At 43.8% G+C, this 27,084-nt stretch overlaps 2 protein-coding genes across 2 annotated transcripts in view; both read right to left on the bottom strand.

The window, feature by feature from the left end:
• LOC144591927 (inorganic pyrophosphatase-like) overlaps positions 1-4,967 on the bottom strand; it is a 34,553-nt gene extending 29,586 nt beyond the window's left edge. Inside the window, exons 1-2 of the mRNA XM_078395954.1 lie at positions 4,693-4,967; positions 3,918-3,982 (exon numbers count right to left, since the gene is read on the bottom strand). Coding sequence (XP_078252080.1) covers positions 3,918-3,982; positions 4,693-4,840 — 213 coding nt within the window. The 5' untranslated portion in view covers positions 4,841-4,967. The remainder of the gene's footprint in view (positions 1-3,917; positions 3,983-4,692) is intronic.
• Positions 4,968-8,106: 3,139 nt separating this feature from the next.
• LOC144591925 (beta-1,4-galactosyltransferase 1-like) overlaps positions 8,107-27,084 on the bottom strand; it is a 48,713-nt gene continuing 29,735 nt past the window's right edge. Inside the window, exons 3-6 of the mRNA XM_078395952.1 lie at positions 21,399-21,586; positions 19,826-19,948; positions 16,233-16,337; positions 8,107-13,498 (exon numbers count right to left, since the gene is read on the bottom strand). Coding sequence (XP_078252078.1) covers positions 13,354-13,498; positions 16,233-16,337; positions 19,826-19,948; positions 21,399-21,586 — 561 coding nt within the window. The 3' untranslated portion in view covers positions 8,107-13,353. The remainder of the gene's footprint in view (positions 13,499-16,232; positions 16,338-19,825; positions 19,949-21,398; positions 21,587-27,084) is intronic.

Genomic DNA, 27,084 nt, shown 5'->3' with positions numbered 1-27,084 from the left:
GGAGCAGCAGTGACGTCAGCCACGAACGGCACCAGCAAGGACAAGTGGTGCTACTACCACCAAAGTTGGGGCTCCGAGGCCCGCCGATGCCGACCATCCTGCACGCATCCGGGAAAAGCCTCGGCCGGCCGTCGCTAGTGGCAACTGCGGTTGGCCAAAAACATCGCGTCCTCTACACCTGGGATCGTCATTCAGAGCGGCGTTTTCTCCTTGACACGGGAGCGGAGGTCAGTGCTTTGCCCCCCTCAGGCACCGACACTTGTTCGGGAAAGAAGGGGCCTCCCCTGACAACTCCCAACAGCAGCAACATCAGAACAACAGCAGCAACATCAGAACAGCAACATCACGATCCTGCTCAACTTCACCTCCTGTCGTTTCAAGTGGACTTTTACCATCGCCGACGTCTCACAACCGATGCTCGGCGCCGACTTCCTCCGAGCGTACTCCCTGCTGGTCGACGTGAAAGGACTTCTCGTTAATTCTGGGACGTTCGTGTCAATCATCTTGTGCCACGTCGAATTGACTGCGCCCCACCTCGGCTCGTGACCTTCTCTGACGAGTACGCCAGGATCTTGGCCGATTTACCTAACATCATAACTCCCCAGTTCACAACGGCCATCAACCTTGCCAAGTGTCAGTTTGGCCTCACTTCCATCCACTTCCTTGGCCACCACATCGACCAGCACGGAGCAGTCCCGTTCCCGACTAAGGTTGAAGCCATTCGCAAGTTTTCGAAACCTTCTATTGTGAAGGGACTCCAAGAATTTGTTGGCATGGTCAACTTCTACCAGTGTTTCGTGCCAGCAGCCGCCAGGATCATGAAACCGCTGTTCAAGGTCCTGGCCAACAAGCCGAAAGAGCTCGTTTGGGACGACACGGCCACGATCTCGTTCGACAACGTCAAGGAGGCGCTGGCAAAGATGTTGGTACATCCACGAGCCAACGCGTGGGCGGAGTGCTGGAACAACTGATCAAAGGTAGCTGGCAGCCCCTCGCCTTTTTCAGTGATCACCTGAGACCCTCAGAGCACAAAAACAGCGCTTTCGACCGGGAGCTCCTCGCTCTTTACCTGGCCATCCGGCATTTCCGCTACTTCCTCGAGGGCAGGGATTTCACAGCATTCACCGACCACAAGCCACTCACAAGCCTTTGCCAAAGTCTCTGATCCTTGGTCAGCCCGACAGCAGCGCCACCTGACCTACACGACTCATGTCCAGCACGTCACAGGCAAGAGCAGCCAGGTCGCAGATGCGTTGTCCCGCTATCAATGCCATCCACGCTTTGGCCCCAGGTGTCGACTACACGGCCGTGGCGGTCACCCAGCGAGAGGATGAAGAGATGCTCGCCTACAGCACCGCCATCTCAGGCCTGCTGCTGGAGGTTGTGCGATTCGGGCCCACTGACACCACACTCCTCTGCGACGTGTCTACCGGACAGCCAAGACCCATCATTCCCGCTGCCTGGCGCCGCCGGGTTTTCGACGGTTCATGGCCTAGCTCACCCTTCCATCCGGACAACAAAGGCACTGATGGCAGCCAAGATCATGTGGCACGGGTTGCGCAAACAGGTCGGCAACTGGGCCAGAGCGTGCATCCGCTGTCAAACCTCCAAGATTCAGCGACATGTCAAGGCGCCGCTGCAGAACTTCGCCCTGACACACCGGCGTTTCGACACATCCACATCGTTGGACTACTGCCCCCATCCAGAGGTGTCACCCACTTCACCATCGTGGAGATTCACGAGATGGCCGGAAGTCGTCCCGCTCTCAGATACCTCCACTGCGACCTGTGCACGTGCCCTCACCGCCCACTGGATCGCCCGCTTTGGCGTGCCGGCAGACATCTCCTCCGACAAAGGTGCGCAGTTCACCTCCGAGCTGTGGTCAGCAATGGCCCGGCTGCTTGGCACTAAGCTGAACCACACAACAGCCTACCACCCGCAAGCAAACGGCCTAGTGGAATGGTTTCACCGGCACATGAAGGCATCCCTCAAGGCAAGGCTCACGGGCCCGGACTGGATGGACGAATTGCCGTGGGTCATGCTAGGCAAATGCACTGCCCCGAAGGACCTGACAACTTCCTCGGCCGAGCTGGTGTACGGCACCCCGCTTATGGTCCCAGGGGACTTCATCCCGGCGGAGCCTGGACATCAAGAACCGCCCACGACCATGCTGATGCGCGTCCGTGAGGTGGGCACGCTCTCCCCAATCCCAGCGTCCGGACACGGTCTCACAACAATTTGTGTTCCCCCCGACCTCCGGGACTACCAGTACGTCTTCCTTCGCCGAGATTCACACCATTGCAAAAGCCTTATGAGGGACTCTTCTGAGTAATGCAAAACGACACCATGACATTCATCATCGACATGGGCGGCAGACACGAGACTGTCTCCGTGGACCATCTTAAGCTAGCACACTCACAACCCCGCCGCAGAGCGCATCCATCATCATGACCAAACAACCCCTCAACTCAACCTGCTGCAACCCCGAACACAGGAGACACGTGCACAAGATCAGGCTGCCTCACTCGATAGCCTACCCGCCTCCAGTACTCCGGTTCTGGTGGGGGTCATGTGGCGGGCTGAGCCACCTTGGTCTTGAACCGTCGTTCGTCGAGCTCGAGCACTCGTGTGGACCTGGCGTGATATGGGCCGACCAATCAACGCCGACCTGGGTGGTCTGGTGGTGTGCTAGTCTTCACATCACAGTCAACACGTTAACACACACCTTGCCCTCGTGTACTAATTGTTGTGCTGTATCGTTTAAATATTAAACTGTGTTTATACAACAGGTGAACCTCTAGTGTCAAAAAGAGTGAAAGGATCATTACAGTCAAAAGCTATTCTATTGAGGCCCGATTATTGACTTCAAAATTCAATCTACGGTTTTGTCTTGCTGTTACAACACAGGTGATCAGTACAAACCCTGAAACCCTTCAGTCTGAAGAAGGGTCTCGACCTGAAACATCACCCATTCCTTCTCTCCAGAGATGCTGCCTGTCCCACTGAGTTACTCCAGCCTTTTGTGTCTACCTTTAACTTAAATCAGCATCTGCAGTTCTTTCTGAAAGTACAAACCCTGATGTACTGTACCTGATGAAGCTACAGAGAGCAATACTGGAGGATTGATATTGCCCAGTCGATTCAAGATGTGGTGGTTGGCGGACGGTATCAGTGAGCGAACTGTGGGGTCACCTCCTGCACTTCTGGAGGTGCTCTGTGCATTCCCAGAGCATGGAGGCTGAGCAGTGGCTGCAGGTGGCGAGGGGACAGTGCGTTTATGGGTCGATGTGTCCATGGAGTGGACCTTGCAGCAGCGGGGTGCCGCTGGAGGCCCTGCAGCAGAAGCTCCACAGAGACTGTGTGCAGATTGAACATGGCCTGCAGTGGCATAATCTACTGTTCTTACACACCAATCATTGCACTCTTGTACTTAGGTGTGACTGTGCTTATGTATAGTAAGATTTTACTTAATTATTAGCTAAACAAAGCATTTCACTGTGTTTAGGTACATGTGACATTAAAGCACCATTGAACCAATGTGCCAGTAGATTTATTAAATTAAAATGCTCACTTGCTCAATCCAACAAAAGAAATACATGACTAACTACCACAGCAAACATGATCTTCTATGGACTGGCACTTTGGTCACTCTACGGACTTTGGTTTTGCGTTAATATGATTACCTAGTATTACTGTTGTTAAACTATCGATTTTGTTTACTGGGTGTTATTGTGTTAATAGGGCTGTTAAGTTGCTGCAAATAGGAATTTCATTGTTTCATTGCCAGTACATATGACAATTAAACACACTAGACTTGAACAATCAATGGTCCAATAAGATTTTAGTGGAGCTAATGACCAATTGACACATTGGACCACAGCACAGCAAAGCAAAACAGTGACAAAGGTTCCATTTACCTTGTCAACCTCATCATACAGAGGAATATCATGGAAAGGGGAAATGTATTTACCCGCAGAGTTCTCTACAAATGGAAGGAAATAATCATGGTTAACATTTATTCAATTCAGTCAATAAAAATCATTTCTGTTACTATTTCTCACACTGAATATTGTGATTTTCAGTGAAATGCATAAAATTATGAAGGTCCCAGCGGAGAAATCAAAATACCCTTCAAGTAATCGGTAAGGTTAGGAGAAGGAAATATTCTCCCGGGAGAGGGGTCTGGAACAATGTGAAGAGGCAGAAATGGTCGTCGTATTTAAAAATACTCGGCGTACCGTTCAACGGCCCTGACCTGCGAGCAGCTCTTTCAGCAGACAGTGAGAGTCAACTCCATAGTCTGACTGAGTCGTGAATCTTCTGCAAGTGTAGGAAGGTGAAGGGCAGCCTCTGCGGAGGCTCCCTCAATGAAGCTATGTGGAGACACGGTCCTTCGGCCCCTCATGTCCATGCTGGCCACCAGCTACTGGTCCTGACTGCTCGCCGTGCTCCAGGAGCCCCTATGAACATCTGGGTGTCCAGAATTGCTGCTCCAGTCCCCAACCTCCCCATCTCTCCCCCCCCCCCCCCCCCCCCCATCTCTCTCCTCTCCGCCCCAGCCCTGCCTCCCTTCTCAGTGTGAGAGGCGGCTCCACCAGGGCCGGGGACCTGGAGCGGGGTCGCTGCCGCGGGGTGTCCCGGAGGAGGGAGGGAGGGAGGGAGGGCAGCCGGTGGTGTGAGACGATCACTCACTCAGGTAGAGGAGGTAGCTGGGCCTGTGCAGCTCCCCGCGCTCCTCTCTGCCGTAGCGGTGCCGCGGGCTCCTGTCCTCCGCCAGCGACCTCCTGCCCCACCAAACCATCAGGCGGCTGCTGGTGATGGCGCGCAGGACGGCCCACATGTTGGAGACGGGCGGCCACCGCGGGGAGGATGGTGGGCGGGGAGGCCGGAGGGTGGATGTCGGTGGGCCGCTGCGCCGCCGCTCATCCCGCCCCCTCGCCGCCTCACACCGCCCCCTGCTGGCCGGAGAGCCGCACCCGCACCCTGCTGGCCGGAGAGCCGCACCCTCACATCGCCCCCTGCTGGCCGGAGAGCCGCACCCTCGCCGCCTCACACTGCCCCCTGCTGGCCGGAGAGCCTCACACCGCCCCTGCTGGCCGGAGAGCCGCACCCGCACACCGCCCCCTGCTGGCCGGAGAGCCGCACCCTCACACCGCCCCCTGCTGGCCGGAGAGCCGCACCCTCGCCGCCTCACACTGCCCCCTGCTGGCCGGAGAGCCGCATCCTCGCCGCCTCACACTGCCCCCTGGTGGCCGGAGAGCCGCACCCTCACACCGCCCCCTGCTGGTCGGGGAGCCGCACCCTCGCCGTCGCCTCACACCGCCCCTGATGTCCGGAGTGCCGTACCCTCGCACCGCCCCCTGCTGGCCGGAGAGCCGCACCCTCGCCGCCGCCTGACACCGCCCCCTGCTGGCCGGAGAGCCGCACCCTGACACCGCCCCTGATGTCCGGAGAGCCGCACCCTCACACCGCCCCTGGTGTACGGGGAGCCCCGCCTCACACCGCCCCCTGCTGGCCGGGGAGCCGCACCCTCGCCGCCGCCTCACACCGCCCCCTCCTGGCCGGAGAGCCGCACCCTCACACCGCCCCCTCCTGGCCGGGAAGCCGCACCCTCGCCGCCGCCTCACACCGCCCCCTCCTGGCCGGAGAGCCGCATCCTCGCCCCGCCATCCAAGCTAAATATAATTTTTGTTACCGTGGGAAATCGTTTAGTCTTGCCAATCAGGGATATGCCCACCACCTTGTGTAAAAGTTGCCCATGAGGTTGCTAATAAACTTTCCATGCTCACCTTCTCCCTAGTTCTTGATACCTATCTCTCCCTAAAGCTCAGGACCTCTCTGGTCCTGGCAACATTTTCATAAATCTTCTGTACTCCAGCTTATTGAAATCTTTCCTATAGCAGGGTGACCTAAACTGAACACAATATTCCAAGTTCAGCCTTAGCAATGTCTTGTACAACTGCCACATACCATCACAACTTCTACACTCAATGCCCTTACTGATGAATGCTAGAGTGCCAAAAGCCTTCTACATCACCTTGACACCACTTTCAAAAACAACATGCTTGCATTCCTCAGTCCTGTTCAGCAACATTCCTGAGCCCGGGAAACCACCCCTGATGTGAGGGTGCGGCTCTCCAGACTTCAGGGGCAGTGTCATTCACTGGGAAAGTTCTATACTAGTTTGATTTCCTAAAATGCAGAATCACACTCTTACCTAGGCGTAGTCATACAGCACAGAAACAGGCCCTTTGGCCCAACTTGCCTATGCCAATCAATATGCCCCATCTATGCTCATCCCACCTGCCCATTATTGGCCCAGATGTTCTCTGGTTCTTGATTCCACTACTCTGGGTAAAAAGACTGTTCATTCATCATATCTATCCCAATGATTTTATACACATCTATATCACCTCTCTGCTTCCTGCACTCTAAGGAATGTCCTAGCCTGCTCAATCGCTCCTTATTGCTCTTGGTCTCGTCCCGGCAACATTCTCATAAATCATCACTGCACCCTTTCCAGCTTAACGACACCTATCCTACATCTGGGTAACCAAAACTGAACACAATACTCCAAATGCGGCCTCACCAACATCTGTAACATAACATCTCAACTTCTATACTCAATACCCTCTCTGATGAAGGCCCTGACTAAATTAAACTGTTTGTCATTCCTTAGCCCACTTAACCTATTGATCAAGATCCCTTTGCAGCTCTTGATATCCTTATCCACTGTCTCCTGACTCACCTATTTTAGTGTAATCTACAAACTTACTGACCATGCCATGTGTATTTTCATCCAAATTATTGATATAGATGACAAACAATAATGGGCCCAACACCGAACACCTGAGGCACACTAGTCATGGGCCTGTTATCTGGTAAATAACCTTCCATCATCATCCTCTGCTGCCTACCATTGAGTCAATTATGTCATATTAGTTAGCTGTCCATGGATGCCATGCACTCTGAGCTTCCGCAGCAGCCTACTGTGTGTATGCCTCATCATGTTCAGCAAGGACATCGTGGGCTGAAGGGCCTATTCCCGAGCTGAACAGTTCTATGTAAAGGCATTGCTGATGCCCATATAGACCTCATCTCCCACGCTGCCCTCATTGAGCTTCTTGGTTACTTCCAAAAAATGATCAAATAAATCTCCCATGCATAATGTCAATGCAATTTTCCAAGTGCACATGTATCTTTTCCCTCAGAATCCCCTCCAGTAACTTACCTTCCACAGATTTACGATAAAATACTGGAGTAACTCAACGGGTCAGGCAGCATCTCTGACGAACATGGATAGATGATGTTTTAGGTAGGGATACTTCTTCAGGTCCTGACCTGAAAAATCATCTACCCATGTTCTCCAGAGATACAGGCTGACCCACTGAGTTACCCCAACATTGTGTTTCTTTTGTTGTAAATCAGCATCTGCCATTCCTTGTTTCTTACCTGCCAGATTTTAAAGGAGCCCAGTAAATTGGAGAAGGCTTGACAGGAAGTTCAGAGTTCCAGAAGGCAAGAGGAAAATTGAACTGAATGGAGGGATGAGGGGTTGTGAGATGGTGTGTGGGGGGCAGGCAGTGTTGAAAAACAAAAAATGTAAACGTTGAACCAGCAGAGATAGAATTAGACAAGGCCAAGGAAGGATTTCAATGTTTAGATGTAAACAAATAACTCTTTCATGACGTAGAGACACGACCGGAAAGCACTCAGCTTTCACAATGCCATCTGTGGCTGCTCAGGAAATTTCAACAGAGTTCTCATAACTTTTTTCTAAATTATAGGGGTGGGCAGTCCATCAGTTTCCAGAAGATGGGTGTTCAACCTGTAGTTGTCAAATTCCAAATATTAACAATTATAAGCAGATTGGGGCAGAAATGAAGGCCAAGACAAACTTTATCCTGCTCATAACAGATCTTTTTGGTGGACAAGAGAAAACAGAAAGGACCTTGGTTTAACATCACATCCACGGGACAGCATCCCTGACAATGTAGCCCTTCCATTGAACTGCATGCATGTTTGAAGACATTAAATATAACATTTCAAAATAACAGTGACACAATTGTTTCAAAAACATTTTATTTACAACACAACATGCCTTTACAAATGCAATTTTTATTTACCAATAAAGCTCTACTAGTTGTGTACTTTGGTTCTTTTATCAAGGAAACAAATAACATACATTCAGAATAACAATTGGCAGCTTATTCTGCATATTTGATCCCAAATGCAAAGATTTGTAAAATTGATTGTAAACATCAATTGACTTCAAATTCATCTAAAAAATCTAATGTTCTAATCTGAATAAATTGTATTACGTTACAGCCATGATTTTTTAAGAGCAACACTATTAGTATTAACACTAAGTGCTGGAGTAACTCCTCTCTCTGGATGATATTGATAGGTGAAGTTTCAGAAGGGTCCTGACCCAAAATGTCACCTATCCAGAGATGCTGCCTGAATCGCTGAGTTATTCCTGCACTTTGTACTCCACACAAGATTCCAGCAGCTGCAGTTCCTTGTGTCTCCATGGATATTACGTTTAAATAACAAAATGTTTTCAAAAATTAGTTTTATTGTTCTTATTTTTATAAATTTGAAGCAACTTCATTACAATATTCCATCATAGCAGTCCAATTAAAAACATTTAAAAATCCAAATATACTCCAATTACTATTAAAAAAACAAATAAGCTGATCAAAATGTCATAAAATGAAGTGCAATGGATTCGAAAATTCAGAGCATGCATTTGATATGCCCTGCCATATCAAAATAGTTCCATGGAAAAAACAAATGACCACAGTTTAATTATTGCACTGCGAATGGCTGCTGAAAACAATAAAATTGTTAGATAAATTGATGGACCAAAGTAGTATGAAAGGATAGTGGTGGGTATTCTACCTTGTCAAAAACTGATCATGTACAGGATCTTCAAAAACTCCATTTATAAAACACAAATCATTCTTCACAAGTACAACTACACATAAAAAAATGTAACTTTTATTACGATGCAGATTTTGTGCTGGTTTCGTTCTCAATGATTAATGGTTATTTGACATTCATGATTCTCACAAACATGATCTAGGACTTGATTGTTCACATGATTACAAACAAAATGTGGAATTTTAATTTGTTGTACCTCTCTACTGACTTTAATCATATCTTTTCAGAGTAGCAAATAAAGTAACAAATATAGAGTATGTAGCTAATATTAAAGTCAAAGGCAATGCAAGTTCTCAATTGCCAACAAACCACAAGTTTGAAGGAATACTACTTCTCAGTTACACAGGTAGTCTCCAAAGGTTCCATTGCAGTTTTACCAATTTGTAAGCAGTGTTCAGTTTTTAAAAAGGACAGGTGAATATTTGCACCAAAGAAAAATACTTTAGTAAAAAATACAAGTGTCAGAAAATAACATTAAAAGCAAATGCAGATTACTGGCTTGGCAATTAAGGCAGCCCACAACTGAAAAGATACAAGCTGAAACGTGCAAATGCAAAGAATAAAATAGTAATTTTGCTCGTTTTGAAAAGTGAAATGGTATTAATTGTAAAATTTCTTGTGTGCTAATGTCGCAATATCCCTGTACCAAAGAATCTAGAGGAGATCCCGTTGGAGAACAGGAATGGTTCAGGGATTCTGTAATTCGACTCGGTAGTTTTGGAAAAAGTAATGCTTTCAACACAATACATAGAAAAACGGTTCAGGAGGTTGAAGCACGCAATAGCAGTGAACCAGGAGCTTCTGCAGCTCAGCAGTAAAGAACAGATTGTAATTGAACTGTATTAGAATGAGGAAATATGGTCAAACAACATCACATCAGGGTTAGGAGGTTTGTGCACAAATTAATGTAGACATCCTGGCTTTAAAAGGTATTAAAGGCAAATAAGCTGATGTCACATTAAATATCTGTTTAAACATTGCCAATACCTTTAGTAATTCAGAAGTTCAAGACAACTTAAAGGAGTATAGGTAAACTGATAAATCACTTGGCATAACAAATTGCAGTAAAGGGCACAGACTAAAGTTTGAAGACCGATTGGTATTCCAGCGATGGCAATGGACTGTCCAAAGAATGCTGAAAGCTACTTTAATGAAATAAATTATTTAATAAGTGTTCATTTTTGTCATAAGCTAGATATAAGCTTGCATCATTCATGGGAAACATTACAGCCACGAAAGCAGCAAATGCAAACCCAATTAAAGTGGAATCAGTAGAAATGCATAAAAAGTGAGTTACCTTAATTAAAAGACACAAAAATTAAGGTGCACATTTTGGGCTTTAGGTTTTCACGTTTCTCCATTTGTTCCCAATACCTCTCAGTGCACTCCATTTTTGATAGTTATCAGGCTGTGGGTATATAGGTTCCCTAAAGGTACCAATCTAATCTTCGCACTGCTCTGCCGGGTGATGTCTGCCCATCACGGTACAGGCGAAGTTGAGCACCTGCAGGACACCAATGGTCCTGGGTTGCACTGCTCGTCTCTGTTTCAAAATGTTTGTAAATCTAAACACATAAAAGCAACTGAATCTGTTGGTGGCAATGTCACGAGGCCTGACTGAATAGATGCTGAAGGCAGATTTGACCTGGTAAGGAAACTAGAAGGAAAAGGAGGCTCAGGATAGGTGGTCAACCATTTAAGGCAAACAGGAGGAAGATTTCCCCTCTCCTCCTCCACCCCCCCCCCCTTTTAGGGACTCTTTGTTCTATCCCAAAGAATTATCAATATTGAATTGTTGGTGTTTACAGCCGGGGCAGGTTTCTGCGCTTCAATGGTACCAAGTTCTATAGTGACTGGACAGAAAGAATGGAGTGGAGACCATCAGACCAGTAATGATCTACTTGGATGGACCAGGAACTCAAGAGTGTGTACGATCTAATCCTACTTTTATATCTTATATGGCTAGTTTCAGAACTATGATGTTACTTTCATCATAATGTGTCAAAAAGCAGGTTGCAAGTTTTAGAAAATTCAATAACGTGTTGGAATTTAAATCAAGACTGAATATGAATAACTAATTATAACCACAATAGTAAAGAATGAGGTAGGAATACAATCAACCTGTTGACATTAAAACATACGCAACTAATTTTTTGTTTGGTTTGAGCATGCTGGCAAAATGATTTGTAAATAGAAGGCAAACGATTTTAGAAGAAAAACTAGTTGTAAAGGTTTATTAGAGGATAGGAATCTTTGCCAGTTGTGGTAGTTGAGGCAGAGTGGATATTTTAATAGCAACATTTGAATCAAAGAGGGGAGTGCAATTTGTTTTAGATTATACATGCAAAGGAGATATAACAGTCTAAGAGCCTTCCCTGCATGTTGACAATTTTGATTCCACGGGACCAAATTAAAAAAACACATCCTACAAGGCTTTCCCACCTAAGGATCCCTGGGTTGTTGTGTTTATTATGACCGCTTCCCTTTTATGCATGATCCAGTTAGAGGTTGTAACTGGAAGAGAGAAAGTCAATAATTGAAGCATAAATCAAAACCAACAAGTGGTAAAATTCTCTCTAATCATTTACTATATAAATCCATGACTCGCTCTTGCAATAAGATTTCAAAGTAGCATTGGGTCTGAGTGGTTAAACAAAGGATTTAATGCATCCAGAAAAACTTCCAACTATGCCTGGCTACCTAAAAATAGAAGCTACAGAGTACTGTGTAGACAGACTAAACTTCCAATCAGTCAGTGGCCAAGTTAATCAATCAGCAAACCAGAATAACTTGAGATCATGTCAATCTAAAACATGAATGCAAGAATTATGCCATTGCGCATGGAGATAAGTCAAGCACAAAAGGAGAATGAAACGTATCCAGTTACCATTCTAAATCACCTCTATTGCCAAACAAATCTTTAATTCTAGTTCAGTGAAATGATTGGAGAATCAAAGGCACTATATAAGGAAACAACAAACAATATTTCTGTTTCAAAGGGAAAACTTCCAGCAATACAAATATCGACGCCAAAGTACAGCTGCAGCATTGATGCTGTAAATACTAGCAACTCCCTTGATGCTGCTTTGGCCGCAGTCTAATGTTGGATTGATGATCCCAATCATGGTTCCATACTGCGTGAGAGGATAGACCCTGAGGGGCCAAAAGTTATCCACTTCAAATCTTTTGCTCTTTAACATTTTGGATTGGACTCGTTCCAGGAGCAAGATATTAAATGCAGCTTTCTAAACATATATTCTAAATTGTAGTCCGAGGCAAAAGTGGCAACAATTTTTAAAAAGATATTGCAGTTTCAGTGTCTGTGGAAGAAACAAAGTCAGTGCACGTGCACTGTGTGTTTGCATGCAAGTGTAGTCTTAAAGTGCACACATAGCAAAGTGTGGAAATGCATACAGATCATGTATTTGGGAAGTAAGGGTGGAATAAGATTTTTTTTTTTTTTTTTTTTAAAGATGTTTTCCAAATATATTTACCACCTGATACAAAGCAGCCTTGTGAAACCATAAGCTGAAAGTCATAGGAACATCAAGACCTCCAATTTCAAAACTCTTGATGTAAGTGGGTCAACATTCAACCAATTACCAAGGTGATTCAGGACATTTGCCGCAAAGTTCATCGGACATTTAGGGAATGGACAATGAACAGGAACTTGTCAGCACTGCTTATATCAAAAGAATAATTTTAAAAAACAGCAATAGGTATTTAGTTCATCGAATACTCTTTGCAGTGTTGAGGCCTTCTTCACAGTACTTTGACTTCAGTACGTTTAGCCAAATGCCTGGGGAACACAACTTCCAAACTTAATGTTGAACAAATGTTACTTTTAGGAGAAAATCATCTCTCCCACACAAAATCTAAGTAAAACAGGGATGCATAACTTGGCTCGAGCAGGCAAATGTCACATTTCAGGTATCACATTCTATCGGCAACAATATAAACAAATAAATTAGCAAGGTTTCAAAAGCTATCTACAAAAGAGCCGAAACAAAAAATACAACATGCGTCAAAAATAAATGATTGAGAAAAAACAACTTATTTGGAAAAAAGTGTTTGAGAATTCCTGAGAGTCCAAAAGTAAAACATGGACATGGAAATGAAATGAAAAACCTGATTAATGAAGTGTAATATATTTTTACACGTAGGCAAATTTCTTGCATAAACTGCTTTTAGATTTATAAGATGCTAACTTTAAAAATGCATATTCAATATGATCAAATTCCCATAATTAAGGCACAGAAATCACAGTGACCTCAGCGTCAGACAAGGAGGAAATGCAGCGCACAAATGTAATTGAAAAAGGCACATAAAGGTATAAAGGAATTCAAATTTAAGGTCTGTGATTCAGTTGACCTTATTTCGCAAAGTTCGCCACTTTTTGTTTTCTACTCAGGAAGGTGGCCTTCCAGGCCCACCAATATCCACATCGATGAAGGTGTATAATGGGTATTTTTTAATCTGCAGTACTTTATATTTGAGTGAATTTAAACCATCATTTTGCATTGTCTGCCTTGTACGTTGAATTCTGCCAAACCTGTAAGCAAAAGGTTTAGAAAATCTTATTCACAGGTTAGTGGCAATTAGGACTAGAATCAAGTGTTCATATTGCTTAAATGCAAAGGGTGCAATCTGTAAAGATGTGCAACCCCGTTTACACCAGTTGTGTAAAGCGAGTACAATAAACCCTCATTTTAACAGACCCATTTATAACGGATTTCAGTTATAGTGGATGGACCTGTCAACGCCATCCCCAGTGACCACTGCCTCCCTGACCACGTACAGCCCCTGCTTCCACTAACCCTGATTCGCAAGGTGCACCATCAAGACCTTCTTCACCCTCTGCACAGTCCGGTTGACGCGCTGTTAATGTGGCTCATGTTGTAGCCCTCGGGAACAGCGATTTCTTCAGGGCGCTGCCATTTACAGGACGCACTCAGTCACCGTGGGGCTTCCGTCCCTCCGACCAGCTGCTGCTTCCTCCTGTCTGTCGTAACTTTGTCCGCTCCCCGCTCCACTGCTGCCGCCTCCGCCTTCTCCGTGTGCTTTGTCCACTCTGCGGCTCCTCCCACCACCACCGTCTCCTCCTCCTCCCGACGCTCTGTCCATTTCGCCGCTCTCTCCTCTTCAGTCGCCCCTGGAGTCACCGACATACTCTGCCTTGGAAGACGTGGACAACTGCAGGGGAGGACGCAGAGGCGTCGGTGGAGTGGGCAAGGCGATGGCCAAGAGGAAGAAGTGGCAGTAGGCGTGAGAGGAGGCCCCATGGTGACTGAGCGCATCCCGTCGGTGGCAACGGCCTGAAGAAGTGCTGCCCCAAGCGGCTACAATGTGAGCCACAACAACAGCCACATCTAACGGACAGTGCATGGGTCAAAAAAGTCTCACTGGTGCAGACCTGTGGCATCGGCATCAAGTTAAGGTGAAACGACACAAAGTGCTGAAGCAACAACAGACTGAATCAGTCTGATGAAGGGTCCTGATGTCACTTACCCATGTTCTGTAGACATTCTGCCTGCATTGCTGAGTTAGTCCAGTATTTTGTGTCCATTTGTGTATTAACCATCATCTGCAGTTCTTTATTACAACTACATACAATGATAATACCTTATTTGGTTATAGGATGTTCCTATCCATTTACCTGTCTAAATGTTTCTTAAATGTTGCAATAGTTCCTGCCTGAACTACCTCCTCCGGCAGCTAGTCCCATATACCCAGCATCCTTTGCGTGAAAAAGTTACCCCTCAGGTTCCTATTAAATCTTTCCCCCCCCCTCACTTTAAACCTATGTCCTCTGGTTCTCAATTCCCTTGCTCTAGGAAAGAGACTTCGTTTGTCTACCCGATCTATTCCTCCCATGATTTTGTACACCTCTATAGAACACCCCTCAGAGAGAGTAAGAAAATAACTGCAGATGCTGGTACAAATCAAAGGTATTTATTCACAAAATGCTGGAGTAACTCAGCAGGTCAGGCAGCATCTCAGGAGAGAAGGAATGGGTGACGTTTCGGGTAGAGACCCTTCTTCAGACTGATGTCAAGGGGGCGGGACAAAGGAAGGATACTCCTCAGAGAGAAGTAACTGGCAATTCAGAGTTGTCAGAGGGAAGTAGCTGAGGTGAGTACAATAACATTTAAGAGATCTGAAAAGTTTTAGAGGGATATGGGCCAGGAGCAGACAAATGGAACTAGCTTGGATGGGATATCTTGGGCTGAATGGACTACTTCCATTATGCGTAAGCATCAAAAAGCTTTTCACAGAGAAAAAGAGAAGCACAGAGCCATGACAGAGTGATAAAGAAATTAGAGAACAAAGTGAAACAGAAAAGAATGTCAGGTTGAAAATACAAAGGAGAAACAGCCTGTTGAGAAGAAATACAGAGAATGAGTCATAATTGCAAAAAGGATAAGAAACCAGAAAAAAACCTCTGAAAATACTGGGAAGGTCAGATAGTTTCTATGGAGAAACAGAATTAAGATTCTGATGATAGGCCTCAAACACTTGCTTTAATAGACCACTTTAAAACAGATTTATGTTATAGCAGACGGACCTGCCGACACCACCCCAGCTCGCATGGTCACCTCCTCCTCCTGTTGCTCTGTCCACATGGCCTCCCCCATCCACTGCCACCGCGTCTCCCGGAGTCACCGACATATTCCACCTTGGAAGTTGTTGGCCACTGCGGGTGATGGGGGAAGGAGGGGAACAGACAAAGCAATGGTTGAGAGGGGTGGAAGCACCATGGAACGAGCACGTCCTGGCTGTAGCGGCGGCCTGAAGAAAATGCGTCCTGTGATGGTTGCAGCGTGAGCCGCAACACCGGCCGCATCAAATGGACCGTGCGGCGGGTGAAGACGGGCTCCCTGGTGCAGACCAGAGCCTAGTTTTGTGAAACTGCTGGAGTTACTTAGCAGACTGAATCAGTCTGAAGAAGGGTCCCAACGTCACCTATCCATTTTTTCCAGAGATGCTGCCTGACCCACTGAGGTACTCTACCACTTTGTGTCCTTTTGTGTATTAACCATCATCTGGTTCTTTGTTTCAGCTACATAAAATGATAATACCTTACACTGTTTTAACGGACAATCGGCAATAACGGACACCACCCCCGCCCCCCCCCCCCCCCCCCCCACCACCACCACCACCACTATGGTTATTATAACAAGGGTTAACCATACAGTTTTTTCAATTTTTCAATCCACAGATTTTTTTTTTCTTTGTGATCCTGAACATTTCCATTAAGCTTAATATTTACATAACAGACATAGTACCTCTGAGGGTTAGGTTCATTCTTTTGATCCCTCCTGTGAACGATCATCCGGCATTTCCCAATGACACCATCTGGACGTGATATTCCCATGCCTTTAAAAACAATCCTAATTGGAAAGAATGTAAAAAAAAGAATCCTCATTACTCAGAGAGGGGCCTGTCCTGGATCACAAAAAGCTTAGTAATGCTCGGTATAAATATGCAGTTCGTTATATCAGCAAACACGAACAATTAATGAGAGCAGACTCTATGGCTGATAAGCTCCTTGGTAACGATGTTACTGGCTTCTGGAAGGAGGTGAGAGCTCTGAACAGAGGCAGTACATCGTTACCATGTACCATAGAAGGAGTCTCAGGAGCCGACAACATAGCTGATTTGTGGAGGCAAAATTACTCTGAGCTATTCAATTGTATTAAAAGTGATCCCTACAAAGTGGGCAACATTGCCAACAGTGACAAAGTGGGAATCACAGCCAATAAGGTCTATCAAGCAATCACACAGCTAGCTGATAACAAAGCTAGCGGCTTAGATCAGATCACTGCAGAGCACCTCAAACTTGCAAGCCCGAGGGTTGCTGTCCTTCTTGCAATCTGTTTTACTGGCCTTATGAATCATGGTCTGTTACCGGACTCCATGTTGTCCGTTACTCTGGTGCCTGTCATCAAGGACAAAGCGGGCAAGGTGGGGAGCTTGGATAATTACAGATCGATTGCTCTAGCCAGTGTGTTATCCAAAGTCCTGGAAAGAATTTTATTAGATAGATTATGTTTTTATTTGGGTACTACAGACAACCAGTTTGGCTTCAAGGCTAAGCATGGTACTGACTTATGTATCTATGCCCTGAAGGAAATGGTTGAAATGTATAGAAGGCAGAATTCCTCTGTGTTAATTGGTTTTATTGATGCCTCTAAAGCTTTTGATCGAGTCAACCATCATAAGCTGTTCCAAAAACTGAGTCAAAGAGGAGTGCCTAACAGTATAATTAGGGTCCTGGCATATTGGTACGCCAACCAGAGCATGCAGGTCAAATGGGGTAATGCAGTCTCTGTAACATTTGGTGTTGGTAATGGGGTTCGCCAGGGGGGGCTACTCTCACCAGCCCTCTTTAATGTGTACATGAATGATTTATCTGAACAGCTTAGAGGCTGTAAAACAGGATGTATGATTGGTAACACCCTGGTAAACCATCTTATGTATGCCGATGATCTGGCGGTTTTTTCTCCTAGCAGTGCTGGGTTTCAGCAGATGTTGAATATATGCTCTGAGTATGGTGTCCAATTTGACGTGAAATACAATGCTAAAAAGAGCGTTGTCATGATTTGTAAAGTAAAAGGGGACAAAGATCTAGTCTTCCCATCATTTTACCTGTCAGGGCAGGTTCTATCTGTCTGCTGTAAAGCTAAGTATCTGGGACATGTCATCACAGATCAAATGTCTGATGATGAGGACATGTATAGACAGCGCCGCATGTTGTATGCACAAGCTAACATGTTGGTTAGGAAATTCCACTGGTGCTCAGGAAATGTCAAGATAAACCTGTTTAGAGCGTACTGTACTCCTCTGTACACTGCTCCTTTGTGGATAAAGTTTAATAAGTCAAGCATCCATAAACTTAAGGTTGCCTATAATGACTGCATGCGCATATTGCTTAGAAAGCCAAGGTGGTGCAGTGCAAGTGAACTGTTTTGTAGTGCAGGAGTCAATACGTTTCATGCCCTGTTGAGGAATCTCATGTTTAAATTTATATGCCGATTGAATGGTTCTCAGAATTCCATCATTGTGCTGCTGGTAAATCCTGGTTTCAGTGCCGTGAGATACCTGTCACCTATGTCGAAACATTGGTATTGTTGCCTTTTCTAATTTAATTTAATTTTATATGTATATACTGAATACTGTATGTGTATTCTAATGGACCATGAGTCTGCTTAATAAATTTAATAATAATAATAATAATAATATAATGTAAAAAAAAGAATCCTCATTACTTCTCTACTGGTGAATGGCATTTACTCCCAAGCTCAAAATTGTTTTTTGTTTTACCTCCGTAAATCCACAGAGCAGACGAGATTATTAAACCATCTGGATATTTGCCTCTGCAAGCTGGCTCTTTCTATGTATGCAGCATTTTTTTTTGTTGTTTCAAGCATTTATCCAATTCCCTTTTACTGCTGAATCTACATTCAGCAGCCTCCCAGGCAATGTAGTCCAACTTAAAAGCACACACGGTTTGAAACAGTTTTCTTTAGTTTCCGCTGTGTCGTTTGCTATAAATTACTACTCCATGGGGGTTAAGTGTCCTTAAGCAATCAACGTTACTAGAGCTAGTAGGGAACCAAAGAGATTCATAGTAAAACAGCAAAGAAACAGGCCCTTTGGTTCATCGAGGCAGTGCTTACTATCGTGCACCTACATCCACTTATTCCGTTTTATTCTCCTCACACACATATTATCTCTTCACAGATATACCCATACACAAGGGACAATTTACAGTAGCCAAATACCACATCAACCTTCATGTCTTTGGAATGTGGGAGAAATTGGAGCACCCAGAGGAATCTTGGAAGACCATAATGAGAACATGCAAACTCTACACACCAAAGAGCCGGGTTGAAACAGTTGCTGTCGCTGTGAGGGAGTAGCTCTGCTATGGTGCTGCCCCATTGGAGCATCTCAAACACTAACAAAGTTTTTTAAAAATCTTTGAATTTTCTGAATTCAAACGGATACGTGTCAAATTTAAGCAATCTACTCCTTTAGGATCTGGAAACATTTGTGACAATATGCCACACTCTTTCCAGGGTAAATAACTCTTTGCAGAATTTCAGTGTCAAAAAACTAAACACAGTTGTCCAGTTGGGATCTGATCACGGCTTTAAACACTGAAGCATTACTTTCTCACTTTCCAGACACAAACCTTCTAATATCCTGCTAATCTATCTGATGCATACAGCTCAAATTCCCCATAGTTACATGAAGAAAATATTTTTAATGGCCATTCTATAGTCCAAAATGAAAATGTCATACTTCCCAGTGATGAATGTCACTTGGCATGCTTTTTCAGTAACATTTTTCTCACCCAAGCCAAATCCACAATAATTGCTTGTGTGTACTTTGTAAATTATTCATATTTTGTTTAAAGATCGCAATGTACTCCATTAGAACTGGCATTAGTAGTCTTACCCTTACCTTTCACACTTATGTTAACATTTGTCGATTCTCTGTATGGATATTCCAATGCAATAAAAACAGGAAAGGTTGGCGGAAAGGAAAAAAAAAGCAGTAAGACCCCCACCTTAGATTTAAGGGTTAAATCTACTCACAGATCATTTTACAGCAAGTACAGTCTTCATATTTTTTATTGATACGTTTGTGAAATGTTAAAAAAGGGGGCATTTTGTTTTGTCCCTCAAAAATATCAATTAAATGCAGATTACACTATAGTATGGATTGCAACACAAGAATGGCACATGCTTAGTTTTGATAATATATATAAACAAAGGAAATCTTCATAATTCAACAACAGAATGATCAACAAATTACGTAATAATTTGATATAAATTTTAGTTTGTTATGTCATTATTAAATAAATACCCACCTGTTGTAGATGTCATCATCTTCCCCTCCCCAGCCCCAATAATTGTTTGGGAAGCCATTGATTTTTTCATGCTGTTCTCTACTTAAGGCCGAAATTCCACCAAAGAACTGTTTGTATGGCAGGCTGAAACAAATAATTTCACAATTTATTTTCCACTACTCTCAAAAAAATTAACAAACCTTTATGACATAAATCTTCAAACTAGTTGAAAGATCATGCACAACTGACGGTCCCAAGGGATTGCAAGTCGCCCACAGAAACTGACCTCTCGCCTTATTGAGGTTTTAAGCACTTTCCCTCCCTGGTGCTCTATATATTATCTCATCATAAAGAATCCCCAAATAGCAATACCATTGTGTATATTACTAGATTTTTCTTTGTATTCAATTACAAAATGGAGTCAATGTTAAAACCGAATTTCAACCTGAAGTGTAGAAAGATCATCATGGTCAGCACCACTTTGCAAGAATCTTTGCACTACTGTGCACACCCTGAAATCTCCTTTGTGGTAAACAAAATGACCAAATGTCTAAAGGCAAGCAAAGTAGCAATAGAGAAGGGAAAGTCTCTGTTGCTATTTTGATTGCCTTTAGACATTAGAGAACAAAAGGCAGGAGGTTAAGGAACCTGAAGAATGGAATCAAATAATGAAAAGGTATTAGTGTGTGTGTGTCTGCCTGCGCGCGCACACATGTGTGTCTGTCTGCACGTGTGCGTGCGGTTGTGTGTGCCCGTCTGCACGCGTGTGCATGTCTGCGCACGTACGTGTGTGCGCCTGCCTGCGTGTATGTGCCTGCGCGCGCGTGCGCCTGTAGGCGTGTGTGCACGCGTGTGCACCTCTCTGCACGCGTGCCTGTGTCTGCGCACGCGTACGCACGTCTGTCTGGGTGTGTATGTGCGCGCGCACGTCTGTACATGTCTGCGCATGAGCAGACAGACACAGTGTGTCTATGTGTATCATCGTGTCATAAAAAGTCACAAATTGCTGGAGTAACTCAGCAAATTAGGCAGCATCTCTAGAGAACATGGATAGGTGACGTTTTTGGGTCAAGACCCTTCTTCAGACTGACTGTAGGGGAGGTGGGGGAAGAAAGCGGAAAGGGAGGAGAGGCAGTACAAAGCACATCAGCTTGTAGGTGATTGCAGGCGGGGATGGATACTGATGTATAGATGGCTCGACAAAGAACAGAGATTAAAAAGGGTGTGAGTGTGCGAGTTCCTCCAGCTGCTCTCCTCCTTTTGAAGCAGAGTGGATACAGTTTACTTGGATTTTAAAGAAACTTCGAAAGAGACAGATAACAACAGAATGATGTTAAAGCTGTGATAAGAGATTTCAGAACTACTGCTAAACCTGAAATGAAAAGTAGATGCTGGAATGCCCGGCACATCAAACAACATGTGGAAAGAGAAAAAACTAGTTAAATTATAGATGAATAACTTTATAGCAGAACTGCTCGGTTTCAATATAAATGAGTTACCCAATATTCTTCAATAAGTCAACTGATGACAGAAAGAAAACTGAACCCATGTCTTTTTCTAATAGCCACGTACAAAATACAATTCGTAGTCTTACCGGAAACTAAATTTATCCATTGACACAGCCAGGTGCCTTGGCTGGATGTAACACTTGTAGATATTACGATCATCCATAGGAATCAAATCAACATCACTGAACACAAAGCAATTGTAGTCATATTCCTTCAAAGCTTCCATAAAACCTACGTTAAGAAGTTTGGCTCGATTAAAAGTTTCTTCTCCATGCTGAAAAAAAAAATTAAATTGCAGAAATGGAATACCAAATACATCAATTTTTTTAAATCTCAAAATTTGTCTTTTTATTCATTGGTGATAGAATAATTATATCTGATATTATTTGAAGATTATGGAAGAAACAAAAGAGACAATATTTACCCAAATTAAACTATTTGTTTCAAGCTATAATTAAACCAAGCACAAGTGAACAGTAATTAACATTGGAGAACAAATGCGGTTGTGACCGAATGGCCAATGGCCTCCTCCTGCACCTATTTTCTATGTTTAATTAGAGCAAAATTTGCAGATGTTGGAAATCTGAAAAAACTCAGAAAAGTGCTCAGCAAATCAAGCAGCATTCATTGGGAAAGAACCAGAGTTTAGGTCAATGGCACGTCATCAAAATTGAAATGCAACGAAACACGTTGTAGAGAAGCCAGGCAGAGGAGAACTGAGGAAGAGTCAGTGATAATGCAGTTCAAAGATCACCCATGGAAACCAGCAGCTCAAAGTGGAGGAGGAAATAAAAAGAAACAAATTGAAATAGATTTGGATGCTCAGATTTCCTCCCACAACTCAAATACTTGCAGGTTTGTAGGTTTTAGCCTCTGTAAATTGCCCCTTAGTGTGTAGGGGAGTGGATGTGAAAGTGGGATAAGAAAGAACTAGTGTGAACGGGTGATTAATGGTCGGCATGGACTTGGTGGGCCAAAGGACTTATGTCCATGCTACATCTTTAAATGAAATCTAAACTAAATGTGGACAATGATCGGTGAAATGTGGAGGCTGGTGGGCTGGAAGATGAAAGCAAGGAGTCCTACCCTCATTCTGGCCGGGAGAAAAGGGAATGCTCCACAGAAATGTGGAAAAATGCAGGAGACCCGATTGAGAATCCTGTCACTTTAGCAGAGGGAAAGCTATTAGGTAAAGGAGGAAATGTTTAAGGTACTGGTATGTCAGAAGTCTCGTGCTCGAAGCAGATATGTTGGAGGCACAGATGTAGTTGTGAGCGTCTGTGGGATTCTAATGGTCGCTAATCTGCCTGCTGAGAAGAGGTGGATATATATAAAAAGGAATTTATCTTTATCTTTCATATTGTCTTTATGAGACAATACAAAAGAGGTGAAAACAAGCATGAAAAGTAATGAGCTCAAGGAGCAGCACTAATCCAGTTCTTAATGTAGGTTTTAAGATGTGAAGGTTGTAAACAGAGGTTGGCGAGGCCTGAAGTAAGTGTGATTCCAGCTATCTAAAGAGACACATATAACTTGGACCCACACAAGTTCCTAAAGCTATACCTTTGATATGAAGAAAGTGAATGAAGATCAAACTAGGATTAGCATTTTTTGTTGCAACATATTCCAGATTTTTGAAATATTGCAACAACTAGTGAGATTTCCAGCCAAAAGGCCCATTTTATTTTTACAACACTGGCCCCCAATAACCATACAAACAAGAACTGCCCAGGAGGAACAAAGTCAAGTCAAGTCTGATGAAGGGTCTCGACCCAAAACATCACCCATTCCTTTCTTCAGAGATGCTGCCTGTCCCACTGAGTTACTCCAGGATTTTGTGTCTACCTTAGAGTCAAGTCAAGAGTATTTTATTGTCATTTGTCCCGAAACAGAACAATGAAATTATTACTTGCAGCAGCACAAGTTCAGTATATAAGCAAACAATAATAGTGCACACTCAAAAACAATTCCCCAGTGTAGTTTGGAGCATATGTGGAAGTTGTAGTGTTTAATAGCTCGATGGTTGTATGGAAGAAGTTGCTCATGAACATTAGTTTTAAGGCTCTTATACCTTCTATCCCAGTGTGGTGTGGGTCTCTGATGATGGTGGCTGCCTTTTTGAGGCAGCGCCTCCTGTAGATCACTTTGATGGTGGAGTGGTCAGTACCTAAGATGGACCGGAGAGTGTTCACTATTTTTGCAATATTCTTCGTTCTTGGCTTTTGAGTTGCCGAACCAGGGTGTTAGGCAATGAGTCAAAATATTCTCTACTGTACACCTGTAGAAGTTCAAGCCAGTATTTGGCGATATACCGACGACGGTCTCTTAAGCTTGCCCTTGTTATTCAATGTATCATAATTGGCTTTCAGCAGATTATTTACACACACTACAACGATATTCTATCAGTGTCATCCTTGAATAAACTTAATGTCCTTGCATCGACAGTCACTCCAAATTATAGCTCTTTTAAAGTTCAAACACATTCCTTCGAGTAAAGAAATCTCGAGTCCCAAATAATAAAAACCTTATTCTGAGATTATAACTTTTTGTACTACAATTTCCAGCCAGAGGGAAACAGATTTTTATAATTTAAAACCCTCTAAGTAATTCACTCTTTTAAGCAAAATTACCAATCATCTAAACAAGTTCAGGTCCACAGAGTCTCTTATGAGAAAAACTTAATTCTCAAGATTAATTCAGGGATAATTTCTCATATCTATTTCAATGTTTAAAATTACAACTAGGCAGCAGATTTGGTCCTTAATTGCTAAATGCATGAGTGGCATGTTGGACTCCACTTTCAAAATTTCCTTCCATTGATTTCAAGGCCAAACATTTGACCGACATATAGCACACAGCTGTTACTGTTTAAAGGCATTTATAGTGTTAGTGCACTAGGGAAATGTTTGACCCTGTGACTATTCAGAATGTTCTTGGAGACATCTCAAAGTCTAATGACTGCAACATCACTTTGATCTCTTGCACTTCAAACCTTTGCAATTAAAGTTAATAACCTATTTGCTTTCCTAACTGTTCCTTTTTGTACCGAAGCAACCAAAATCTTCTGAATACTAACTTTCATTGATAACTCTTCAACCTTGCAAATACCCTTCCTAAAACAGCACATTCGACATGTTTGGTCAAGATAGCTGTATTTTAGCAACACAGCAATGTTAATATAGCTACCTTGAACAAACTGGATAGATATAAGCAAGAAACTTCTTGTTTCTCAAAGCAGAAAAGATATTAGGAGGAAACACTGACAAAGATGTATCATGATGCAAAGTCTAGCCAAGACTTTTAATCTCCCAGCTGGAGACAGCCGATCTCAAGAAACACAATAAAAATATAAAATGCAAGAAATACTTGGGTCAAGTAACTTCTGTAGAGAGAGAAAAAACAGAGATAACATTTCAGATCAGTAGCCTCTTACCAGAACACAAATAAAAAAGTTAGCTTGAATTAATCCATTTGCATTGAAAAGTTTGTCACTGCTACCCAAAACCGTTAACAAATCAGTTGCAAAAATCCAATGGTCTGACAGCTACCATCTCCATCATAGTCCACCTTAGAAGTAACAGAAGCTTTTGGTAAGGGTATCAACAAAACACAATTCTCAGTTCTGGAAAGCAAAACCTGACCTGATGATTATTTTCTACCATTCTCTACAACAATCATCCCAACAAGTCTATTCACACTCAGTGCTTGGTTCTCGAAAGAAAGACATCTATGCACATGCATCAACCAGGCATCTTCACTGGGACTATCAGGGCTAACTCCAGTCCCTCTTACCATCCAGGTGAGGTATTTCAACAAGCACGAGGAATTTAACCCGATAACTGATTGGCCTCTCTGCATGACGATATCCATGTGACCCCATCACAGAAGACTGCCACAAATGTGAAGGCGACATGATAGATCTTAGACTGTGAGCATTGTTGAACAGGCTGGAAGATAACAACTGGAGAAGATGCTGCAAGAACTTTGAAAGAAAGCAAAAGCAACAAAAATTAAATCATATGGCGAAGATGCAAGCAACCTTTTCACCCAGAGAGTTGTGAATCTGTGGAATTCTGTGCCACAGGAGGCAGTGGAGGCCAATTCACAGGAAGAATTTAGAAACATAGAAAATAGGTGCAGGAGTAGGCCATTCGGCCCTTCGAGCCTGCACCGCCATTCAATATGATCATGGCTGATCATCCAGCTCAGTAACCTGTACCTGCCTTCTTTCCATACCCCCTGATCCCTTTAGCCACAAGGGCCACATCTAACTCCCTCTTAAATATAGCCAATGAACTGGCCTCAACTACCTTCTGTGGCAGAGAATTCCACAGACTCACCACTCTCTGTGTGAAGAAATGTTTTCTCATCTCGGTCCTAAAAGACTTCCCCCTTATCCTTAAGCTGTGACCCCTGGTTCTGGACTTCCCCAACATCGGGAACAATCTTCCCGCATCTAGCCTCTCCAACCCCTTAAGAATTTTATATGTTTCAATAAGATCCCCCCTCAGTCTTCTAAATTCCAACGAGTATAAGCCTAGTCTATCCAGTCTTTCTTCATATGAAAGTCCTGCCATCCCAGGGATCAATCTGGTGAACCTTCTCTGTACGCCTCTAAGGCTAGAATTTATTTCCTCAGATTAGGAGACCAAAACTGTACACAATACTCCAGGTGCGGTCTCACCAAGGCCCTGTACAACTGCAGCAGAACCTCCCTGCTCCTATACTCAAATCCTCTTGCTATGAATGCTTTAAAAGAGAGTTAGATAGAGCGCTAGGGGCTAGTGGAATCAAGGGATATGGGGAGAAGGCAGGCACAGGTTACTGATTGTAGATGATCAGCCATGATCACAATGAATGGCGGTGCTGGCTCGAAGGCCCAAATGGCCTCCTCCTGCACTTATTTTCTGTTTCTGTTTCTATCTATATCCAGATTAACAACTGAAGAGCAAGGCTAACACAAGTCAAGAGATCAGGTTGAAAAGCCCATCTGCTATGTGCAAATTTCACACATTACGTCAGTAACTTCTCAAAGGTCGAATATTAGGTGGTTTAGGACATCCTGAAAGATATGTGATTAAATAGTATCTTCATTTTTGCTTCCTCCAAAAAGGTAGAATTTTCAATTGAGACGTCTAGTAGTTACCATAATGTTTTTGATCCCATTTTAATCAATCGGCTTGGTTCATACAGCTTTCTCCTTAAATCAAATCTGTGTTCTTTTATTCTTGCTTATGTGCTTTCTGTTTCATTGTAGTAAATAGAAAAATAGTTTTCATGGACACGCCACGGTCACCCAACTCTACATGATTTCAAAACTACTAGAGCTGGCTGACAAAATTCCTGAAGGAGGATGCACTTTAAAAGGCACAAAAATCAGAAAGACAAATCCTGTTCCTTGCTCAGATGCAAAAGGCAGTGTGAAATATTAATATCCAGTTAACACAAAAATGAGCAACAAATCCCACAGGTGGTCTGTTGTCAACACAGGCATGATCCCGTTGGCTGACTGTTCCATCTCTGCTAACATTGCATGCTGACAACATCAAATTCCAACTCGGGTAAAAAAGTGTGCTAGATGAAGCTAGGTGGCAATTGCTTGATCTGATGAGATGCTTCTATATGATTCTCAAAACTTGAATTGAAGTTCACTGTAGAGTCCTACAATCCAAGTATTCAACAAATCCACACGGCCTTTGTTTGCCATATTGCTACAAAATGTTCCAGCGCACTTCAGTTCACGTTTGCCAGAAACTGCATGGAGTCAACAAC

Source organism: Rhinoraja longicauda, chromosome 3 (genome assembly GCF_053455715.1).
Source record: "Rhinoraja longicauda isolate Sanriku21f chromosome 3, sRhiLon1.1, whole genome shotgun sequence".
In the NCBI taxonomy this organism is placed as follows: domain Eukaryota; kingdom Metazoa; phylum Chordata; class Chondrichthyes; order Rajiformes; family Arhynchobatidae; genus Rhinoraja; species Rhinoraja longicauda.
This window is presented reverse-complemented; position numbering and strand designations above follow the sequence as displayed.